This window comes from Scardinius erythrophthalmus, assembly GCF_964197995.2.
Source record: "Scardinius erythrophthalmus genome assembly, chromosome: 22".
Taxonomy (NCBI): Eukaryota; Metazoa; Chordata; class Actinopteri; order Cypriniformes; family Leuciscidae; genus Scardinius; species Scardinius erythrophthalmus.
This window is the reverse complement of record NC_138242.1, coordinates 18,698,265-18,723,763: the sequence shown is the minus strand read 5'-3', so window position 1 is coordinate 18,723,763 and position 25,499 is coordinate 18,698,265. Positions and strand designations below refer to the sequence as shown.

General features: G+C 37.0%; 1 protein-coding gene across 1 annotated transcript in view; it reads right to left on the bottom strand.

Annotated features, from left to right (window-relative positions):
* The window catches only part of sema5a (sema domain, seven thrombospondin repeats (type 1 and type 1-like), transmembrane domain (TM) and short cytoplasmic domain, (semaphorin) 5A), a 144,131-nt gene that overhangs the window by 10,865 nt on the left and 107,767 nt on the right, over positions 1–25,499 (bottom strand). Inside the window, exons 15-18 of the mRNA XM_081352044.1 lie at positions 23,627–23,774; positions 13,702–13,927; positions 7,464–7,673; positions 798–968 (exon numbers count right to left, since the gene is read on the bottom strand). Of these exons, the coding sequence (XP_081208170.1) occupies positions 798–968; positions 7,464–7,673; positions 13,702–13,927; positions 23,627–23,774 (755 nt within the window). The remainder of the gene's footprint in view (positions 1–797; positions 969–7,463; positions 7,674–13,701; positions 13,928–23,626; positions 23,775–25,499) is intronic.

The following is a 25,499-nucleotide window of genomic DNA, read 5'->3' as shown; positions in this document are numbered from 1 at the left end:
ACAACACCCTACGTCAAACGGATCGTGCCAAAATCAGGCTGATATAAAACAGTCTGAATCCGGCAATAGATTGCGGCAGCACGCAAATTTGCCCTGTTAAGTAAATTTGGCCCCAGACAAAAATTTTCTAGCAGGAAAAGCTTAAAATTGAGTCATGTGGTTATCGTACAAGAGAACTGATTATCTATTTGGCCCAAACCCATACATTGGAGCATAAAAAGGTTGAAATTCAGCTTAGGAGAACTTCCACACAGGGTCTTCTGATTAGCATTCCCTTCATTTATCCCGTCCTCCGTCTCCCGACTTGCACTGTACAGCTACACGAGAGCGTGTAATGAATGGTGTGACAGATAGACCTGAACGCAGCTAATAAAAGGTCACTCCGCAACCTCACTACACTTCTGGCTAATGGATGGACTGACATTTGAATACAAGCTCTCTTCTCCCATTCACCTTTCCGTGGATCAATGTGCAGGTTTGACTCCGTCATCAATCGCCTTATCTTACCCTCCTCTATTGCACTCCCTGCTGTGAGCTTATGCATATAATCTTCGTATCGCAAGCTCGGCTTTACCATTTGCTTTTCTATGATGTGTGACATTTTGATTTCCCCTTCTTTCATTCCCCCACGGGCCGCTTTAGACACGAGACATGACGAAAGGAAAGCAGGTACAAGACAAAGGCTTCCTATCCGGAAAAAAGCCATGTAATTTCCTGTTGGAGTCAAGGTGTGACTGTGTCTGTGTGTGAGTTCACGTAGGTTGAGTTCATGCACGTGATAAAGTGTGTGTGTGTACCAGGGCAGGGTTGGATGTTACAGAGAGCCTCTTCAGTATGCAAACCCAGGCAGATGTCACCTCCGTAGGCAGGCGGAGGGTTGTTACAGGTGCGTGTGCGCATGTAGTGTCCTCCTCCGCATGTCACTGAGCATTTAGACCAAGGTGACCAGCACGACCAGCTCCCATCCACTGAAAGATAAGGAAAAGAGGACACTCAAAATACTACAGCACTCATGTCATGAATAATTTCAGGACTAGCGTCTGACATTTCTTTCAGTAAATAGTGAAAATATCTGCAAAAACAAGCCATTCAGAAAGCATCATATTTGTAATATCAGCACCCATTCAATGCTCAGCAATTTAGTTACTCATTCCACATTCGAAGAGGTTAACCAATCATAGCAAAGCTTATTTACATATAAAACAATGTTAATAGAACACTGGCCTGTTAAAAGAAGAAAGTTGTAGAAATGAATCAGGCAGAAATAGCCTAAGCTGACAGACCATCTTAAACCAGCTAAGACAAGACAGTCATCTTAGGCTGGTTTTTTTCAGCAGGGTTATGGCTGTTTTTGATCATGAAACAATGATTATATGTGTCTTTGAACCATTTAATTTAAATATATCCAGGACATTTATGCATCTAGTACCACTATATGAATGAATGACATCATCTTCTCTGGTACAATCACTACAATGGTGTCAAAACAAGCTAAATCCAGATGCTGAGAGTGCTGAGAAACGATGAAAAGAGAGGCTGTTCGCACAATCTGCTCCGGAGCCCTGCCTCTCCCTGGCGCTCTCACACTGACCCCTGCTCTAATTAATGAGGCTAAACGAACCATCAATTCACTCCCTCCCCTCTTCAGCGAGTGCCAAGCTCAGGGTCATCAACCTCGACAACTGGGGGAACAGAGAACAACTCACAAAACACTACCACTGCCTTGGTGCTAATTAAGGGAAAACAAGCATATACTGAGTCTCATTTTACATTAGCATTAGCCCTGACAGGTTTGTAGAAGAGGGGCGAGAGCTTATGTCACTGACATGAGTAGATTTCGGCTATGTTTAGTATGGAACATTAGCTTACTGAGTATATGCTATAAAAAAACTGAATGCTAAATGGTATTAAGTATAAGCAACAATCCAATTTTGTATTAAAATGTCTTAAAGGGTTAGTTCACCCTACAGATGAAAATTCTGTCATCATTTATTCACCCTCATGTCGTTCTAAAGCCGTAAGACTTTGGTTAATCTATGAAACAAAAATTAATTAAATTAAACAGGTAATCAAACTTAGAGGATCCAAAAAGGTCATTAAGGTAAGGTAAAATGAATCTATATGAATCGATTGGTTTAATCAAAGTCTTGTGAAGAAGAGACACGATCACTTTTGTAACAGTGGCTGTTTCAGAGGAACGAGAGTGGGATCCAGATGCAGCAAACATTTATTCAGACAAACATAATAAAAGTAAAGCCAGGCAAAACTGATAAATGCAGACACGGGCAAGGAAGGCAAACAAAACTGACAACAAGCGCACACATAACATCCAAAGAAGGACAACACCAGACAAAGAACATGAGAAATACTTGGGTATATATATATATATATATATATATATACACTCAAGGGGAGATTGGCAAAGAAGACACACCTGGGAACAACCAGGAACTTATCAACGAGAAAAACAACAAAGGACTATAAAACATGGCACAGAACAGGAGGGAAGTCCACACAAGACAAGAGGAACACAAGACAGGAATCATGACAGCTTTATTTGATGAACATATTTAATTTAGGCTGTGTGTGTGTGTGTGTGTGTGTGTGTGTGTGTCACATTGCTGCTTACAGCAAACCACATTGGTTCTAGTGAATCATGCATGCATGTTTGAGCTTCTGTGTTTAAAATGTGTGATGTGCTCTATGTACAAAAAGCTCATTTTGTTGTTTCACCAGACCATAGAACGTTTGAAAAGTAACTGACACAACTGGAACTTCAAATGGGACGGGTTCTATGGTCAGATGAACGAAAAAAAAAAAGGCTTTTTTGGCAGCAAACACTTAATATGGGTTAGGTGCACACAGGGATAAAAAAGTACCCCATGTGTAAAATGAAATACTCTACTGTATCTTTAATGCTGTGGGCCAAATTTTCTGCCAGAGGTCCTGGACATCTTGTACAGATACATCGATCAAATAACAACAGATAAAAAATCTAAACCTGACAGCATGTGCTAGAAATCTTATAATGGGCCATGTCTGGATCTTCCAACAGGACAGTGATCCAAAAACAAACATCAAAACAAAAATGGGTCACTGAGCACAAAACCAAGCATCTGCAATGGCCATCCCAGTCCCCAGACCCGAACCCTATAGAAAATGAGTGGGCTGAACTGAAGAGAAGAAGCGCCAACATGGAAATCTGAAGGATCTGGAGAGATTCTGTATGGAGGAATGGTCTCTGATTTCTTGTCAGGTGTTCTCCAAACTCATCAGGCATTATAGACTCAGAGCTGTTATCTTGGAAAAAGGAGATTGCAAAAAGTATTTAATAAAAGGGGGCAAATAATTGTTCCTAACCTGTTTTGGAGAAATAATTTTAAAATAATAATTGTATTATAAAATATCAAAAGGATTAACAATGCAGATTTTTTTTTTAACAGCCATCGTTGAACATATTTACCAAGGGGGCAAATAATTCTGACCTGCACTGTATATGTATACTATCAATCATTGTTTCCGGTCTCTTCATAAGACTTGGATTAAACCGCTCAGTTCATATGGTTTTTACGATGCCTTTAAGATCCTTTTGGATCTTGGGTGAACTGTTTTTGGGCAGTCCAATCCAAAGGGTCAAGGGGGTTTGATTAGCATGCATCTTTCTCCACTGAAAGTCATTAAAAATGTATAATATAAAGAAAAAAATAGATTTTTGTCACAAAATACTGGTATTGGTGATAACCATGATATCTAAAAATTGAAATATTTATCTCATGTTAATACTACACGTATGATAATATTGTAAATATTTCATAAAATGGGAAAAAGAAGAAAACTATGCCGGGTGTAACTTGTATGTCAGAGGAGACGACAGGTGAAAGCAAAACACTTTACCCACATATTGAAAAAAATAGTGTATTTTTGGATTTGGTAAAAAAGTCTGCAGGAAGTGCCAGTCAACAGTAAGTTTTGTTTGGTATGCTTTTGTACAGTTACAAACTCTCTCTCCGCCACCCTGTTCTCGTACTTAGAGTGTGATTCATTGGTCAAAAAAGAGAAAACACAAAATAAAGTTAAAGATGAATTTAACTGATATCTTTATTTTTTTCTTTCAGAATTTATATAGATATTGCTATAATATCGTTATTGTGAGTTAAAAAGTCAAATGTATTTTTTTATGTCTGTTGCCTTTGACGTTACACCTTATGATTCACTGTATTACACATATTTGGTGAAAAAACAGAAAAGGTAAAGGTACAAGTAAACAAAATATAGCATTTTACCATCTGTTATAATTTCTCCATTGCGAAAAATGACAAATAAGCTCGTGTCGGCCGCAGTGTGACTGATCATCTCATTTCACCTTTGTGGCCTGCGACAAGAAAACATTCATTCGTTTCAGAGCCGCAACAACAGCAACCACGAGACCTCTGTCTGCCTCTCTCAAAACAAAATAATGCATTTCAAAGGTCTGACTTTGAACAAGCCAAGATTTAGCTAGGCAGAAGGAACCAATAAAAGACACAGTGAGAATATTGGTCACAGACAAGCTCCGGTTCAAAGACTCTCATGAAGGTGTAGAGCAATATGATGTGTTCTTTTCCAAGCTTTCTGCTGGGATACGCTAGATGAAAGTCATCTGTACTAATCTGTCGTCGTCTGTACAAAGCAGCTATTGAATCTAAGTTCTACTAAGACATTGTTTCATTGGAAATAGACAAGGACTGAATTAACTTAGCGAAGTGCAGAGCACAGTTACTAATCGACAGTGCGCTCAGAGTTTGCTGTACATTTTTTTAATCTGCCAATTTTGTGAAATTTGTGCAGCGATTCCTGATATGTTGCCAATTACTCCTGTAGAGAAAAACATCAATAAGGCTAATAAGGTCTTAAAACCTCTGGAGGTCTTTGTTAATGAAGCTGTCCTGCTGGTCTTGCTATTGTCACTTTACAGGAAATATGTGATTTCCTGTTAGAAAACAGCTGCCGTAAAATTAAGACTGAGAAGCAATTAGTTTTCCACCATATCATGAAGAGAGACTGCTAGACTCTATATAAACTACTATGCCCTGCTTTGATGGTAGGGGTGACATTCATCTCCAAAAACAGGCGATTGATTAATTAGGATCGCAAAACAAATTCTGCATTTCCTGACTGTGTCTTGCTCACCGTTAGGTATCATAAAATACCCAAGAAGCACATTTCCATTTAGACAGCATATTTCCAACACACATAACGATGAGTACTCATTTAATTAGATTGCTTTTCCCCTCCTTCAACTTTAGAGAGGGTGTACACCATTGTCACAAGCCTTTTAATGACTGAATCCTGCCTTCCCATCGCTGCCGGTGTAATTAGCCTGAAATGTGATTACACACAACGATGCCACAGAGATTTCTCTCCATTTCCGCCGGCAAATTGGGGTCCTCGTACCTTAAAACAGGGAGATCGTCCTTCATGCGTACAAATACTGTACGAGAAAGTGAGCTATATCTTTTCTTTATTGTTTGTAGATGTCTGAAATTCTTCTTTATTCCCTGCACACCAGAAACAGACTGAATGTCTCTACATTCTTAAAAATAAATGCATGCACTTTTTTTTATGTGTGTGTGAAGAACATTTTAAAAATCTAAAGAACATGTTTCTACTATAAACAATGTTTTTGCAATGGAATGATTGTATGAATGATAAAGATTCTACATGGAACCCCAGATGCCAGTCAACAACCTATAGTTCATGAAAGTGCATGAAATATATTATCATTTGAAGAAAAAATGGTATTTATTATATTTGTGTTGTTTGATGGTTTTCAAAGTAAACTTAGAGTATGAATGTGTCTTCCTTTTGCTGGTGCTCAGCCAGATGATGTTAACCTCTTTCAGAAGATTTTCTACTAAGCCAAACTATGTTATAAATAACTGACTACCCTATCATATGACCAGTACACAAACAACCAACACATTTCTGTCCTAATTCTGAACTTATTTTAACAACTAAAGAAAATGAACTAATCACAAGCTGGTTTTGATGAAACGTTTTTTTTTTACATTCACATACACACTTTTTTTTCATACAACTGGAGAAAAGCTGACAGAATTACACCACCATAAACATTTTTGGGGTCCATAAGATTTAAAGAAATTGATACTTTTATTCAGCAAGGATGCATTAAATTGAAGAAAAGTGGCAGTATAGACTTTCATAATGTTACAAAAGATTTCTATTTCAAATAAATGCTGTTCAGAAAAAAATTATCACAAAATTAAGCAGCTCAACGGTTTCAACATTGATAATAAGAAGAAATCCACTTATTAGAATGATTTCTGAAGGATCATGTGATATTGAAGACTGGAGTAATGTCTTTGCCATCACATGAGTAAATATATTTTTTTAAATACATTAAAATAGAAAACTTGTATTTAAATTGTAAGAATATTTCACAAAATTACTCACTGTAAACCCTAACGCTCAAAATAATTAATTGGCGTGAGTAGGACAAACTTAAATTAAACTAATTAGTTCAGTCAAATTAACTTTCATGAGTATTTAGCACTTTCTTTTTCTTTCAAGTTCACAGAACTGATATATTTTAAGTAAACTGAACTGTTTCATTGTTTTGAGTTTTATGAAATTATTTATTTTAATTTAGACGAAGTTTAACTGAAACGGCTGGGATGTCTATTTCCCAGCATGCTTTGCTGATGGCACTCGAAAGGGAGAGTAAATGCTAAAACTAAGTGTAATATAATGTTTTTTTTTTGGTGCAAGATTAATGTTAAGTGGGAGATTTAGTAGTGATTAATGTTTTGTTATGCTAATTAAGAAGGATTTCTGTTAATGTTGGTTTTAGGATAGTTACCATCATGGTGACAAGTGGTACACGCAGCTTGATTTGAGAGCAAATAAAACCTTTATATTGCTGCACTCATACAGCAAGTGCTACAAATATACTATTAGTATGCTAGCAAAACAGTTTGTTAAAACTAGCTAAGTTTATGCTAATAAAAGTGTTCATATTGAGATTACGTGAAAGTTTTAAGTTAAATGTATGAATTTGTGTACTAAAACATTTCAAGTTAAGAACAATTCAAATGTATAAATAAAAAAAAAACTGCTAGTTCTGCTTACTTAAACTTTGAATTTCTTAACTTAAAAAAATTTGAGGCAACTAATTGCCTTACATTTTTTGAGTTTTGCCAACTTATTCGGGTTTACAGTGCTGTTTTACTGTATTTTTGGTGAGACTTCTTTCAAACACACACACACACACAAAAACTTATAGACCCCAAACATTTGAAAAGTAGTGTACAGCAAAAATTATAGTTATCAATTCAAATATATGACATTTATTAATATAATTTTATTTCAGACAACTGACAGTGACAATTCCAATGCTTGGAGAAGCTGTGTATGATGTAAAGGTGACTGAAAAGGTGTATATACGAGGTGTATATATGACTAACCTGGACATGGTGTAGTATTGCACTCCTGAAACTCCTGGGCAGTCCCGAGGCAGGTGATTCCTCCATATTTGGGTTTGGGGTTGGAGCAGGTGCGTTTGCGGTTTCGGATACCTGCGCTGCAGTCCCGACTACACTGGCTCCAAGGGCCCCAGACGGACCAACCTCCATTTACTGTCAATCCAGTGATACGTCCAGAACGCAACAAATCTCCTAAAACGAGAATAAACACACAACAAACAGTTAGCATTAACTCATTAGACATGGGAATTCGACCCAGACAGGGTTTCCAATTTCAGAATTTTTAATCCATTATTTCAACAAATGTAAAACATTTGAATCCATACCACCTGAATTGTATTTCAAAAGATTATCTCGGAAAGCAAAATGAATTCTCTCTCTCATGGTTATTGAAGCCATTCACAACTACGACATTATCATGCATGTGTGTTAGAGAACATTTATCTTATCATACAGAGTGTTGTTGCTGTAGAGTATCTGTCTGCACTGTGACCTCTGTGTTTGTACCTCTGACCTTGAGGGAGACTGAACTGTGACAGTCCCTCTGAGCCACAGCCATTTATCCATTCTGAGCAGGCAGTAGCGCTACATGGGTCGACCTATAATCTCTCCAGCACCAGAGCGCACAGCCCTCTCAAAGGTAATAGACTACTTCATAATCTACTCACACCTCAAAGCGGGGCGCCGGCTCTGATGGCTAATGGCAGGGGAACACAGGTGTCAGTGCATGCTAGACCCGCAGGTAAACAAACCTTCCTGCGTTCAATGACTTTAACCATTGATTTTACCAAAGTATAAAGTCATATTGTGGAATTGGATTTTGACTTTGCTATGCTTGCTGGTTGTTAAGATGCAAAGCATAGAAGACAAATTGCGATTAAATACTCTGAAATAGTCAGTGCTAAAGTATCCGCTCTGAACTTTCCCGACCCAGATTCTGTGATGTGTTAGACAATGAGATCAGTGGTACATCTGATGAGTGAGATGGGTGGTATTATATCTCGCACAATCAAGAAAATGAATAGCTCTAGTGGATTAGGAGTGTGGCTTTTACACTATTCCCCAGAGCTGTCGTAAACTGTCTAGCAGTCACCAGCGCTTATTAAAAGTTAGGGGGTGGGCAATTAGAATCGAATCCCTGATGGGTCTGCATGGTGGGTGGTAAACGCCTATGCAAATACATATAATTACCGTGATATACAGCGTTCCAGCATCGCAAGAGGTAACTGAGAAACCAATGGTCAACTGAACAGTGTGGGTGCTCATAAATAGTGAAGGCCAAAAGTCTGAGACCAAAAAAAAATATATATATATATATCTTATGTAATACGTTCTTATCTTCAAAACCGACTAGATGGAGCAAAAAAAAAAAAAAAAAACTGTGCAAGATGTGTAAAAGTTTGAGGTTGGTAGCCTAAGATTTTTTTAATGCTTTTAATGCTAATGAAAGAAGACTTCACCAAAACTGCATTTATTGATAAAATATTATAAAAATAAAAAAGTAATACTGCAAAATATTATTACAGTTTTCTATTTTAATATATTTTAAAATTACATTTATTCCTGTGATGGAAGTTTTAGAAGTATAATATATTATATCATTTAATCCTTTTAAAATGACAAATTACATTAATTAGTACTTTTTAAACAATTCCATATTTAAGGAGAAATTTGAATTAGTTTTTAGTTATTTAATTATAAATTATACTATTATTTTTTTTATTATTAATTCTCTTGATTTGTACTTACTAAAAAATGTAATCTTTTAATTATAAATTAAATTATTTGTAATTTTAAAAATAATTTGTTATTATATAATAGTAAATACAATAGTTTTTCAATGATACAAATACATTAATTAGTAATTATTAAATAAAGTTTGTTAAATAACAATTTGAGAGAAAGACTGAACTGAAAAATGAACATGAATTTCAGAATACCTTTGGCTCGTGTCTGTTTTGCTTTAACAACAAGAGATGCAAAAACTGATCAACTTTGTGTAAAACCTGATGATCTCCAACACAATTTCAAAATCTTCCATGTTTTTAGTTCCCAAACTATCAGTTTACATTCAGTTTTAGATCTAATTTTAAACCCCAGATTATCAGATGTGACTTTTGGGCCTGACTGTAAAAGGTTGAGACCAGAATCACTGACAGTGAGATTTTCTATTTTGTATCCAAGGACGTGTGTGTGTAATGCAGCACGGTGAAATTTGCCAGCTGAGATCCTAAGGTCTGCAGAATCTAACACTGAGTGGGATTCTAACTGATGGCAGATCTGTGGGGAACCGACAGTAAATAGCCTTGGAGAAGTCAGGTGGTTCTCAGAGAAAAGGAGGAGGAAAGAAAGAAAAAAGACTGATAGGCAGAGATGGAGAGAGAGAGCCGTCCTTGCAGCACGGTATTTAGATGAGAAAAGAGTGCTAAAGTCACATGCTAAAATGATGTGCTATTGTTTCAGAGACAAATGAAGGCATCACTCATAGCCAAATTACAAACCCGGGCCATCATCAGTTACGGCCTCTGGCTTATACTACAGAAAAAACTCAAGGTTTTAAGATAAGTAGCCTGACTGTTAGGCAGCATTTTCACTCCATCCACTGCCATTACTCCAGCAAACAAATAGACATAATGGTGCATGTATTGATTTTTATTGTACTGAAGGTTAAGTGTTAAACGCTTGCACTTTCTAAAAGAAAAATGGTGCTGTATTGTAAAGGTAAAGAATTCTTTCAGGCTTTTGCATTAGACATGTTCTTATGTTTCAAAACGGCTAGATTGATCACAAAAGAGCAAAACACAGAGGTCTCAAGATGGGCAGAGCATCTTAAAAACAGGGCGGGATGCTCAAAAAACTGTGCACCGTGACAACAGATACCCTAAAAGTTTGGGGTTTAATGTCCATTACGCTCACCAAAACTGCATTTAGTTGATCAAAAATAGTAAAAACATTAATAAAAACATACAATTTTACAGTTTATTTTCTATTTTAATTTATTTTAAAATGTAATTTATTCTTGTCATGGCTGATTTGCTGCTCAAGACACATTAATATCAATGTTAAAAAAACAGTTGTGATGCTCAATTATTATTATTATTATTTTTTGGAAATCATGATACATTATAAATGCCTTTAATGAACTTTTGGTTAATCTAATGCATCCTTGCTGAATAAAAGTATTAATTTCTTCTTCTTCTTCTTAAAAAAAATCATTTGAATGGTCGTTTACCTGTCTCGATGTCTATGGCTAGCAGTGGCATTTTAAAAGGGGTGAATTTAAAGATATTTCAGAGATTTAACTATGTAAACTGTCTGGCAGAAATTTGTCAGATGACTAGATGACCGCCAACCATCTGTACCTTTAATAATCTCAGATGACAGAACGTTCAAACTTATAAATGCTGGAAAAATGAACTGATGACCATCAAGGTTTAAACAAATGCAGCCAACAGTTTGTCAATGAAAGTGATGTTGTTATCTGACAATGTATTATATTTTTATTCAGGTTAATCTATTCATTCTAATGAAGTAAACTGACTGCAGATCACTAAGCAAAGCTCCTGAACCGGTGTGTAAATAACGACCAGCTGCCGCGGACACTGATAATTTCTTTAATTTGCTCCAAAAAAAGGCAGAGAAATCAAGGAACCTTATCTGCACAAAGCCGATTTAAATTGGCCTAATAAAGAACTGACATCAAATGTATTTCCAATCTGAAAATGTCAGCCAGGGCTGATACTACTGATCTTAATTCTTTCATAATGTTGATATTAAGCAGAGAAAGAGGCTTAGGACCTCAAAGGCTTGACAAAAATAGAAACGTACACATGATTTCTACTTGAAAAAGCCAAGGTGACTTCCAGAGACCTGCTAACTCAGTTCATGAATGTCCATGTACATTAACATTAATGTAAATTAACACAATACACACTATTTGTTTCAAAAATTGCTAATAGAATTAAAACATTATAACATTTTACATTTTAGTGTCACAACACAATTACAATTAATAAACGCAAAGATGTTGATATATATATATATATATATTAAATGAAATATGTATAAATTTCATCTTAATTAGGGCTGACGAGTGAAGGTGTTCATTTTATTAATTACTTATAGAAAAAATAATGCAACATAAAGCAATATCACCTGAGTATCAAGAGTGCTGTTTTTGTCTCGAGCATGAGTGCAATATTAGTGCGATATTGATTTTATACAGCAGATCAATAAATAAGAAGTTAATATTGTTATATTTTAGACACAATATTTTCTGTTTTTGCTGATTTTGCCAAGTGAAAATATGACCTATAAATCCACTGCAGAACTGTTGTACGTCTCCGTCACTTCAAACCTGTATGACTTTCTTTCTTTTGTGAAACATAAAAGAAGATATTTTGAAGAATGTTGGTAACCAAACTGTTGTTTACCATTGACTTCCATTGTAAGTAAAAAAAATTATCTTCTTTTATGTTCCACAGAATTAAGAAAGTCATACAGGTGTGAAACGAGATAAGGGTGAGAAAATGATGACATCATTTTCATTTTTGGGCAAACTATCCCTTTAATACCCATTTAAAATCCATTAATCACATGGCATTATTTAATTGTAATTGCAGTGTAAATGTATTCATGCCACCTCTGAGCTGTGATAAACAGCCAAATTGAATGTGCGATTAATTTGCGATTAATTACCAGCACATCATGTCATGAATTCGATTAAAAATTGTAATCGCTTGACAGCTCTAATCAACATGTTTATAAGCCCTTTTTTGAATTCTTTTGAAAATTTTAAATACATTTTAGAACAAAAGTTATCGATAATTCACGATTCATGGATGATGAAATAATACACACAAATTTGTGCATATGCGCGATTAGTGAACGAGTTTAGAACCCTTTATGTAACCACATACATTCATTCCACCACTTTCGATTTTTCCACATGAACTCTACGCAATGAGATGCTCTGCTTTATCACACTCTTCACACAGGCATGGGGCTTAAAGATTCAAATCGATATGGGCCAGCCGAGACGTGAGGCTAAATCTTGGCCAAGTGGCAGCCCATTCGTTTCAGAAGTCATCTTCCCTTGTGGCTTCACTGACATCAACACACATCTTTAGTGTGGAGGTGATTATGGGACTAGGCCTCCTCTGTACGATATGCAGTAAGTTAACAACTGTCCAAAAGCCCTTAGAAGAAACATCTGTCATGGCAGGCCATGCAGCGTTATAGCTGGGTGCTTCAAGCTAAATAATGGTTGAAATGCAGAAATTAATCATGGATTTGCTGGGCACTTAATATTTATGTTTTATACTGATGCAGCACTTATGAATCATACGGTGCTAGAGCCCTAAACATTACCTATGCATTTGTGAATGTATGTATGCATTTATATATGTATGTATGTGTGTGTGTAAAGAATTATCTCATGCTCATTTTTGCATTTAAGTGCAACAAAAAGACTTCCACAAACTGGCAAATGAAATGTTGTTGTGTTGTTCTTTATGGCTCTGAATGTTCTTTCTTTTGTCATTTTAGCTCATTCGCTCGTAAAACAAAATGGAATTAGCTAGATGGAAAATACCAAAAAATAGCTCTAGTCATCAGTTTTGTGTGCGGCATCTCTTAGTAAACGTCTGTTGAAGATCAGAGCTTCACTGTAGAATATGAGTGTCTATAAACATCACTCGCAAAACAAAATTTACTGTTACAGGGTTTTCACTGCATTTCCGTTATATGCCACTTTGACTCTCATAACTCGTCAGTTAACAGCTTGTTTACAAACCACAGCTAGTTCACAGATGTGCAACCCAATGCAGCTGCACACATGCTGGGAGGAAAATAAATGAAATAAGGTACATGTAAGAAGCCCCCCAACCACTGAGAGAAATAACATTCTCTAGACTTAACTAGCATGTTCCTCATGTCTCTCGGAGGCACAATGCAGCCAAGAACACTCCAATATCTGATGTAGTGAGCCCACATAGATGAGAGAAAGAGAGAGAAAGAGTGAAAGAAAGAGAGAAGCACTAGAGCACATCATGTTGTCTTTCCGCTGATGGACAAATAGATCAAGTGTCTTGCCTCAAATTCACTGCTGGCTCACTTCATCAAAGACGCAGGGAGAAAAAGCAAGATGAGAGCAGAGAAAGGGAAAAGGGTGAGTGACAAATGAAGGATCGCAGGGAAGAGAGACGAAATGAGATCTCACCATCCGTGGAGCATCCAGTGGATCCGTCGCTGGAGCAGTACCTCATCTCAATCCGCTGTCTCCCTACTTCCAGCAGGTTGGGCTCCGGCACTCTCGCCTTACAGGTGTACCTGAAGCGCTGCTCGTAGTGACCGCCATTGTCCGAGATGTTCACTGGCGTCCATGGTGTCCAGGGAGTGGTCTTCTTTAGATCCGGGCAAGGGAGGGTATTACAGGACTGGAATTCCTGTACAAAACAACAAAATAAATTAGATAATTGTATTTAATTAGGGGTGTAACAATATATTGTGTCACAGTATATCGCAATACAAAAATGCAGCAATAATTATTGTGGATTAGTGGATAGTGACAATATGTATTGTGGATAGTTCACCCAAAATAAGTTTTAGTGTCAGTACTACATTAAACTATAATAACATTGAATATAATGTATAATAATGCAATGGGGGAATATTTGTGGGTCCTGATAATGCCAAATGTCTTATGTTACCAGTAAAAAGTGGCCTACATTAGTTTAAATATATCTAGTCGGTGAAAGAGTGTATGCATATTCGTCTAAAATTCTGGTGTTACCATTGTCCTGTGCATTGGGTTATCAGCACCAAGTCCAATCCTATTCATTTACACCCACAATTAAATATAAAATTTAGCATTTTAATCAACACAACCTTTTATCATGTCTTGGAGTATCGCAATAATATCGTATCATGAGTTCAGTATCGTTATATGTATCGAATCGTGACAAGAGGGTATCGTTACACCCCTATATTTATTACAACTGTATTTCATATTTTATGTATTTATAAAGTATAAAATAAATATTATATAATGTATTTAAAATTAAATATATATTTTCAAATATGTTATATATGTGTATCATATTTCAATAGTATTTAATACTTTATGTATTTATAAATCATGAATATATATTATACAATTTTATGTTTTTATTTTAGATTAAATATATAATTATAGTATAGAAGTATAGATAATGTATACTTATATACATACATCTATCTACATACGTTATTAAAAAATATGATATATATATAGTATATATGTATATATATATAGTGTGTATGTAGCATTTATGCTGAGAATGTCGCTTTGGTGATTTGTTGCCATTTTGCAGGCGCCTATGAAATATTTCCATTGCACTCTTTGCTGAACATGGCAAGTCGCAAACAAGTCAGGCAGAAAAGGTCATTGCTCAAGTTTAATTTATGGCCTGCAAGGAGAAAAAAACCCTGAAATATGAGGGAATAAATAATGGAGTACATCCTACACAAGCTAAAATGACATTTCGATTTGAATGGAACCTCGAATGACTGACAAAAAGACAAAAATTGTCACTACTAGCATTGGACAGTTAAAATGAGTTTCGGCTGCTCTGTCTGTTCTAACGTCTCGTCCTAGTTCGGCGGGGACAAATCTAACCTCTTAAATTCCTGATTGTTTTATTGCATTTCTATAATTGATATGACATCTACACTGCCTGTATCCTTGATCTGTACCAGCAGTTGTGAGCTTTCAATCCTTCGATTTATGATAACGTAGAGCGTCTTCTGATACCAATGTCTAGCACTTGAGGCACTCAGATTCATATCCTGACACCTTAATAAATCGTCCTGAAACAAGGAGCTATGGATTTCCTGTAAATCATATGTGTTCATTTGGTGGAGTGGGGAGCTGTGTCCATTCTCACAGCATGTATTTATGCTTAATAGACCTTGAATGACTGCCAGACCTTGGCAAAATAAGATAAAAGTCCTTTTTGTTCATCCGTCAATCTGTCAGACGGAGGGAGAGCTGATGTGAAGCGTTCAGACGTCTGTCTCACCTGCCCTCCCTCCACTCGACTCTTTTCACCTCCGTTCTCCCATGGATGAAGAGCAGATAGACAAGGTTAAAGAAATGGAAAAGTTTAGGCATTGTTTATAGTGCGGTCTGACCACCTGTTTTTGTTTTCACACTTTCTTTGTTAATATTTAATGATGGTAAATATTATGAAATCAAATCAGCTGACTCGACGCTTTTTACCTCAGTGAGCATCAACACATCAGCTAGAAATGTTCTGCCATGCAGAGATTTTTGCAGTATGTTTTCTCAGAGACAAAAGAGGGCTGGGTGTTAGTGTTGTATTTGTGAGAGTACGCATAGCGAAATGTTAACGGTAGACTGCACTCTCTCAGAGCACAAAAGCAAAACGAGGTACTCAATAATTACAACGTACCATTATCCACGTCTGGATGCCTCCACAAATGAACAAACTAAAACTACAAGCTGTGATACATTCAAATAGTTATGTAAACATGCCATTAAAATATTATAGAACTCTTTCTTTAGTTTCAGTTTTTTATCACTGTGAGAGATAAATATGATGAAAAAATATGGCATGTTACTACAGTAGGTGGTTGCTGGGGTAATTTGGGTGGTTGCTAGGGTGCTTCTATTTGTGTTGCTTGTTAGGAGAACATTAAATCTGGTCAATAAATTATAGTACAAGTACAAGTCTTTCAATAAAGTATAAAGTAAGGAGTATAAAGAAAGAATATACTAAACACAAACACACACGAACGCACGCACACAAACACGCACACACACGTTTTCATGTTTTATGGCGACTTTCCACAAACCGTACTGCAAAACTTTCTGCAGGTTTACATTTTCAAAAATGTGATGTGTGATTTAGGCTATAAGCTGTTTTCTTCATGGGAACAAATTATTATTTTTTCCACATGGTGAAAATTTACTGGTAACTATCTTTGTGGGGACATTTGGTCCTCACAATGTAGGGTTTACCAAGACCACGCACACACACATAATTAGACTAAACAGTGAGGAAAATAAGTATTCGAACACCCTGCTATTTTGCAAGTTCTCCCACTTAGAAATCATGGAGGGGTCTGAAATTGTCATCGTAGGTGCATGTCCACTGTGAGAGACATAATCGAAAAAAAAAAAAAATCCAGAAATCACAATGTATGATTTTTTAACTATTTATTTGTATGATACAGCTGCAAATAAGTATTTGAACACCTGAGAAAATCAATGTTAATATTTGGTACAGTAGCCTTTGTTTGCAATTACAGAGGTCAAACGTTTCCTGTAGTTTTTCACCAGGTTTGCACACACTGCAGGAGGGATTTTGGCCCACTCCTCCACACAGATCTTCTCTAGATCAGTCAGGTTTCTGGGCTGTCGCTGAGAAACACGGAGTTTGAGCTCCCTCCAAAGATTCTCTATTGGGTTTAGGTCTGGAGACTGGCTAGGCCACGCCAGAACCTTGATATGCTTCTTACAGAGCCACTCCTTGGTTATCCTGGCTGTGTGCTTCGGGTCATTGTCATGTTGGAAGACCCAGCCTCGACCCATCTTCAATGCTCTAACTGAGGGAAGGAGGTTGTTCCCCAAAATCTCGCAATACATGGCCCTGGTCATCCTCTCCTCAATACAGTGCAGTCGCCCTGTCCCATGTGCAGAAAAACACCCCCAAAGCATGATGCTACCACCCCCATGCTTCACAGTAGGGATGGTGTTCTTGGGATGGTACTCATCATTCTTCTTCCTCCAAACACGTTTAGTGGAATTATGACCAAAAAATTCTATTTTGGTCTCATCTGATCACATGACTTTCTCCCATGACTCCTCTGGATCATCCAAATGGTCATTGGCAAACTTAAGACGGGCCTTGACATGTGCTGGTTTAAGCAGGGGAACATTTCTATGCCATGCACGATTTCAAACCATGACGTCTTAGTGTATTACCAACAGTAACCTTGGAAACGGTGGTCCCAGCTCTTTTCAGGTCATTGACCAGCTCCTCCCGTGTAGTTCTGGGCTGATTTCTCACCTTTCTTAGGATCATTGAGACCCCACGAGGTGAGATCTTGCATGGAGCCCCAGTCCGAGGGAGATTGACAGTCATGTTTAGCTTCTTCCATTTTCTAATGATGGCTCCAACAGTGGACCTTTTTTCACCAAGCTGCTTGGCAATTTCCCCGTAGCCCTTTCCAGCCTTGTGGAGGTGTACAATTTTGTCTCTAGTGTCTTTGGACAGCTCTTGGGTCTTGGCCATGTTAGTAGTTGGATTCTTACTGATTGTATGGGGTGTACAGGTGTCTTTATGCAGCTAACGACCTCAAACAGGTGTTTCTAATTTAGGATAATAAATGGAGTGGAGGTGGACATTTTAAAGGCAGACTAACAGGTCTTTGAGGGTCAGAATTCTAGCTGATAGACAGGTGTTCAAATACTTATTTGCAGCTGTATCATACAAATAAATAGTTAAAAAATCACATATTGTGATTTCTGGATTTTTTTTTTAGATTATGTCTCTCACAGTGGACATGCACCTACGATGACAATTTCAGACCCCTCCATGATTTCTAAGTGGGAGAACTTGCAAAATAGCAGGGTGTTCAAATACTTATTTTCCTCACTGTATATACATAAATATAAATATATATTTAGTTCAATTTTTGTTTTATCTGTTGCTTGTCTTTGTTTTTTACATTTGAACCTTGAGTCTGCAATAAAAGTATGATGATGATGATATATGAAAATATACAAATGTATATAAAATATAAAAAAATCTATTTTATATTTATAAAGTGTATATTTTTGGAGAATGTGGATTACAATAGATTATAATTCAGTATTATCGGCGAGGAAATTGTCTGATCTTAAAAGTCTGATCACTTAGAAAAGTAATATCACACCTTCCCTCAACAATCCGTGAAAAAACAAATATGTTGATAGACTTCCTGGTTTCCAATGAAACACCTTATAAGCAGCCATCAGAAAATTCATAAACTTCCATTCGCTACAAAGCATGACTGCAAAAATCTCTTTTTCGAGGGAATTAAGTGAAAGTGATAATGCAGCAGAACGCACTCAAACACATCGGCCTGCGGTGCTGATGCTACATTGGATTCAATGAGGTCGATGTTCTCACCAGCTGGGCGGATGCCTACATGTGTGCAGCACATTATAATGGTGATTTAACACTGAAGTACGCAGCCTGATGCTTGTGCACCGGACCTCCCGTGATGTCTGAAATGTGAAAACATGACACGACCTAAACCGAGCAAAATCAATCATGTTTCCTCGTTGATAATGATGTTACGTGTTTATATTATACAGCCTCTCGGATTGTTTGCTCTCTTTCCCACTCCTTTTTTCCGCTCCATCATTACTCATCCTGCTCACGTTTCTCATTTCTATAATTCTCCATCCATCTCACTTTATCAGGCTCTTCCTTTCCCTAATTCTCTATTGTTCCGTTCTTGTTTTTCCCGCCGACAATCTATTCATTATCCCCTCCTCTCTCCATCTTTTTCAGACTTCGCACTCCTCAAGTATATTTTTCATCCTCAGAATTACTGTATTACATACGGTTCTCGTCCGTCACTAATGCATTATGGGTAGCGAAGGCAGGGATTAGGGGATGCCCTGTATGAAGCTCTGCCAGTCCCTGTTCAATCTCTAGGCATTTGCTGACTAATGAGTAATAACACCCGCGCTCTCTGGAGCTTTCTAACATCATTACATCCACTTTGCACACACACACAATCCTCAATCCTTTGTGTCCACACAAAAAAATGCAGCGTGTGTGTTGGAACGTAATTGGCCATTCTTCGGCTCCCAACTTTGACACTGTATGCCCCCGACTCCACAGAGATAGCAGCCTTTAGTGTGTTTTTTCTGAAAACAACAAACTTCAATCCATTACAGGTGTTGGCAATTGCATTCATTACCAGCGGTTCACCTGAGACACGTCAGCTGGCCGTTCCACAATGGACCACCAAGACAAATAGTCTCAATTATTAGTACAGAAAAGCCCACAATCAGTCAGGCAAGACTACGAAGCATGATACACTCAGTCAGGGGGTGTAATGAAAAATGCTGTCATTTGGGAATGTTCAAATTCCCTGGAGAAAACTTGTCTCTCTACGACCACAGCGTCGGTTAAATTAATACCCACGCTGCACAGTCACCGTAGAGAAATGGGATGCAGAGATTTTATGGGTCGTGGATGGTTTTATGTAGTAGTTTGAAATATATTCAGAAGAAATTAATAAACTCAAGAACTCTCGGAGGACCGCCCAAATGGGATCATAAGAGATAAAACTTCTGAGGCCCTGAACTAAACACTCGCACACAAGGTACACAACGGCCTTGACAAAATAAAAAATAAACTTTTTTGCTTGTGCAGTCTATTATACAGTGTGTGTACTTTTTGAGTGCATTTTGACTCCATCAGAATAATTGTGCTAATGACCATGCTATTTGGACAAACCATCCAAAAAGAGGCCTTGGAGAACAAGAACAAATAATCAAACTACAAGCAACAGCACAAATAAATAAATACAATAGAACAAAGATACAAATGAAATAATCAGTGCTTTTCAAGTTTTTCAGGTACAGAAATTGAATAAAGTAATCAAATTTAAAAACAACACTGTATATAGTCTTCACTGTAGAAATTTAATAAAGGTTAATCCTTATTAAAGTTAACAAAAGATTTATTCAGTGAAGAGCAGTGAGTGATTTCTTTGTCTTTTATGGTTTGATTAACATTAAAAACAGACAGGAATATTAGGCTGCTGTCACTTTAAGACTAAAGGCACGTTCACACCAAGCACGATAACTATAAAGATAACGATAAAGATAACTATATATGTGTCCACACCAGCAACCGATAACGGTCTTTTTATTCTAAGCACGCGCGCGCCCGGATGATCCAGATCCATTTTAAATGCGCGAGACCTTTAAATTGGAATGGATTCTGATTGGCTGTCAGTGTTTTATCGTTCGACAGCTGGAAAAAAATCGTTCTGAAAGTGATCCCAACGATATCGTTCCTCATATCTTTATCGTTAAAGTTGTGGTGTGAACTCTGTTATTCTTTAATATGGAGAACGATTTTTAGAATTATATCTTTATCGTTATCTTTATAGTTATCGTCCTTGGTGTGAACGGGCCTTAATGCACAGATCCAATATACTGATACACATTCATTGTCTTTCTCTACTGTTTATGCTCACTTTAAGCCATATCCGACTATGTTTACTAGGATACTCTCCAAGGTGGGCATTTTGAGATAAATTGTGCTCCAGTTTTGCGTATCCTTCGCTTGAATGCTAAAATGGCAAGGCTTGAAAATGCAATCAAATGATATACCTGTACTTTTGTGACCATGCAGCACTGGCCCAGTCTCAACAGTGACAGTTGGAACATCTTTCACGCTTAAAGGCGCACTCGGTGAATGACAAGGGCTGCATCCAAAATCGAATACTTCCCTATTATATAGTAGGCAAAAACATGCATACGATGGACACTAAGGTTACCATGGTACTATGAGGCCACGGGAGAGGATTTGTGAATGGCAGAGAAGTGACGTAACTGCCGCTGGTAAGTCACATGATAATGACAACATGGCGCATGTAGTACGTCCAGATTACATTCACACTACACACAATCATACTATATAGGACGTACTTTTTACTGGTCATGAAGTAATTACTTATTCAAAATATTTTTTATTATATAAATATAAACATACATTTGTAATTTACAGATTCTCACATTATGTATGTATTCATTTATAATGCCTTATGATATAAAATGCATAAGACATATCTGCGATGAGCAGTCTATCAAAATACTGCAGATACCCAGTTGCAACACTCCTGAACTGGTGGATTAAAAGTGGATAGAAGAAAAAAGTAGTATTGTGAATGTGTTGGCTGACATTATGTACACTTTGAGAAGAGTATATTTTTGGTATAAGACACCTTCTTATTTTTTTCCATTATACAAAACATTCCTAATTAACACTAAGAAAGAGAGAAAAAAGTAAATCTTTACACTGATCAGTGTGCTTCACAGATTCAAGCCTGTCACAGATATCAGCTGTGTTGATTCTGAAAATACACTTGCCCTAAGACAAAGTGATGGTAATATCTGAGTCTTATTATCAGAGCATAATTACACTGAACATATGAAGGATCTCACAAACAGACAACCAATTAAGGGTTTCCAGGTACTCATTATTAATTTTCTGTCTACTCTGACATCTGGCAACATTCTTGTGAGCTTTATCACTATCATTAGAGAGAGGTTACAACCACTGTGACAAACGATCTCCGTGTAAAATTACCAGCTGAATGACACATCATGTTTTTATTGTGTCTGACAAAACAACCACCAACTAGTATTTCAAAGGATTTTTTTTTCATAAAACGATTAACAGCTGTTTGCACGTATGGCCCTTGCCAAAGTCTGGCAATCATCAGTAAAAGAAAATAATATGAAGCTTACTTTTTAAAGCATCTGTTCTCAGTATTACCTCTAGAGCATGTACAGATAAAACAGATATGTATCTTCGTGTTCACAGGGCACAAAAATAGCACAAAAATCCAAATCGGGCAACGCACCACCCTGGTACCCACACACATCCAAAATTATATACATCAGCATGACGTCGCAGCCCTTGCAGTCTCTGTGGCATTCCTATGATGCTTTGGTGTGTTGGTGTTTTTGGTCGTCTACATGATGATAGATCTGAGGCAGCTGACCTTGAGGCTAAACATGCACACAATATGACAGAGCTTTACCATTAAGATTTACAGGAACGTCTGAACTTTCTCTTAAGCCATCGTGTATAGTGCCATTGATCAAGTGGCGAAGATCAAAAAAGGTTGACTGGCTTGATTTCTAAAACTGGACAGATGTTACTATTCCTTAAAAACAGTTTAAATGAAGTATTCATAGCTGTGCCAGATTCTTTAAATGATTCAAACCACTTCCACGAATGGCATGGAAAGTGAACCGTGGTCATGTGAGCTGGACTTATTCTAAACTAGCAACGAGTGAGAGACTGGTTTAAAAGTGGAGTAAGAATATCACAGCTTGCTCATGGCCTGGAAAATCCCAGCTTACTCTAGCAAGGCTAACACACGCAGCAAGTTCCTCCCAGCTTTCCAAAGGAGGATATGTATTTTAGGATTGTAAGATGCTCTTGACTGTTAGAGCATGTACTATCGTTTAAAAGTTTGGGGATGGTAAGATTTTTGTAAGTTATGTCTTTTATGCTCACTAAGCCTGCATTTATTTGATTGAAAATATTGTGAAAAATGATTACAATTTAAAACTTGTTTTAATATATTTTAAAATAAAATGTATTCCTCTGACAACAAAGCTGAATTTTCAGCACCATTACTGCAGTCTTCAGTGTCACATGATCCTTCAGAAAATATTTGAATATGCTGATTTGGTACTTAAGAAACATTTCTTCTTATTATTATCAATGTTGAAAACAGCTGCTTAAAATGTTTGTGGAAACCATGATGCTTTTTTTATTAGGATTTTTAGATAAATGGAAAGTTCAAAAGAACAGCATTTATTTGAATTTTTCAACAATGTAAAATTATTTACTGTCACTTTTAAGTAATTTACTGCATCCTTGCTAAATAAAAGTATTAATTTCTGTCAAAAAAGTTTAACCCCAAACTTCCGAATAGGAGTGTTGGTGTAGATGTAGTCCACCATAGAAAAAAGCTTGCAATAGGTGCAACTTGTGCACTGTTTTAAACACTTTTTGCCCCAGACATACAGTAGTGTCGGCCCAGATCCGCCCCACATTTGGTACATGTGGATTCCACACGGCCCAGATGTGGGCCGGATCTGGGCTGACACCATGTTGCTGTCTGGGTACTAACCATGCAAAATAAATATATGATACACATGATTAAGTTATTCTGCGCACCATAGGGTATTCTATGATGCTTATGCTCTTACTTCTTGTAATATTGTAGAAATGGAACCTATTTATAAGCACTGAACACACACTTTCCATTTCATGAGGTGCTCAGTTCAAGGTCTCATAAACAAGCTGAGTAGTAAAATGAATGTGACATACAATGCTGCATCCAGGACATTCGTTTCCGTTCTCGCACATTCGTCGTCGCGACTGGATCCCACCGCCACATGGAACTGTGCAGCGTTCCCATGGAGACCATGCTGACCAATAGACATGCGGGGGGCAGGGCAGGTGCTCGTTGCAATATCTAAGAAAGATTAAAACAAACATCTCAGCATGCAAATAAAGATTTTTTTTTTTCACAAACCCATCTCCCAGTTTTTCACCCATTCTGATTATGCATAAAAACAATGGCCTTGATAATAGAATAAGAATCCTCTGATGCCTAAATGATTAGATCACAAATAGTTTCACTTCAACATAGCAATCTTTTTTCCACCAAAATGTAACTTAGCAACTACATGTCATCTTTCAGTCACTATAGTATAGCAGACTGCTTAATATCTGCCAACATACTCTGAGTTATTTGATATATACAGTAGTTGTAAATTAATGAGCATGACAGTAGTTGATATGTAGTTGCAAAGTTATGTAGCAACTGCAAACATGCAATACTGATTGGCTAGCAGATGTGTAGGTTTCCAAGGGCAGGAAATGCCTAGGTTAACCTTAGTGTAATGAGCAATGATGGAACTGTGTCTTATCTAAATGAGGTCTGCAGGCAGAGCGAGAGGAGGTTTTCTGGGCCCGTCTGTCCACTTGCAAACCTAGACACGTGGGTTGTACAAGTAGTTGTAATTGAAAGGTAGTTGTAACTGGTATAAAGCATGATGATTGGACACACACAGTCAATCATTCCAGCTCTCAAGTGGTCTCACTGCAATCAGTGGATCTTTAAAAGCTTCCTTTTGAAGATATGGTCATAATCAGAACAAAATGACCTCAAACATCCTGAGCCTGTGATGACTCCAATAAAGAAAAGAAAAAAAAAAGAATACAGATGTTGTTCTGTGCATTGTGCATTATTTTAAGAAATTCATGAAAATCACAATAAAAATATTGCATTGTTAAAACAGAAATCAGAAACCAGCCAACCTTATTTACATCCTTGTTGAACCTGGAACAACATTTCAATCAACCTATCAGATTCGAGGAACCGGTTTACAGTTAATGTCAAGTTTAGACTTTCAACAAGGGTTAGGGGCTTCTACACCATTCTTAATAACTTATAATTTCCCTCTGATTTTAGGTATAAGTTATGGGTAGGGTTAGGTTTAGGGGTAGGGATAGGGATATGACTAAAGATGTTGATCCAGGAACATGTCTTACTTGGCAAAATCGTGGCAACCATATGACAGTGGTTCCCAAAGTGGGGTACGTGAGGTGATAAAGGGGGTACATGCACGAGTTTTGCATTTCATTTAATTGAAATTAAACCTACCCGACCTTAAAATAACATTAAAACCAAGCATGTATTTCTAACAGGCAAAATGCCATAAAAGGTCAAGACATGACATCCACACAAGTAGCATGTATATGATAGTTTATGTGCAGAGTACACAGCCGTAGCAAATCATACATCACTACCAATCTCGACAATGTACCTTTGTAAAAGTGGGGATTTAGCACTTGGATGAAGAACAAATGGCTTAAAGACAGACTGTGCATAGAGATCTACTTAAGACTCAAACTCTCAATACAACAAAAATACCCTGTAGGAGTATTTACATTAAGTCATTGTCATTCTTTTCACTACAAAACACATCCTTTCAATGTAAATTATGCTTGTTGTAGATTGCACCTTATTAAAAGTGCAACCGCTTTCTTCAACAAAGATGTCTGATGATCTGTGCATATGTGCAAATTAGAAAATAAGACACTATAATCAGATTCAAATAAGAAAAAGAAAAAGCATTTAAAAATAGGAAGGAGTACACATTCCCATTGGAAAACGATTGATCACGGCAACTTG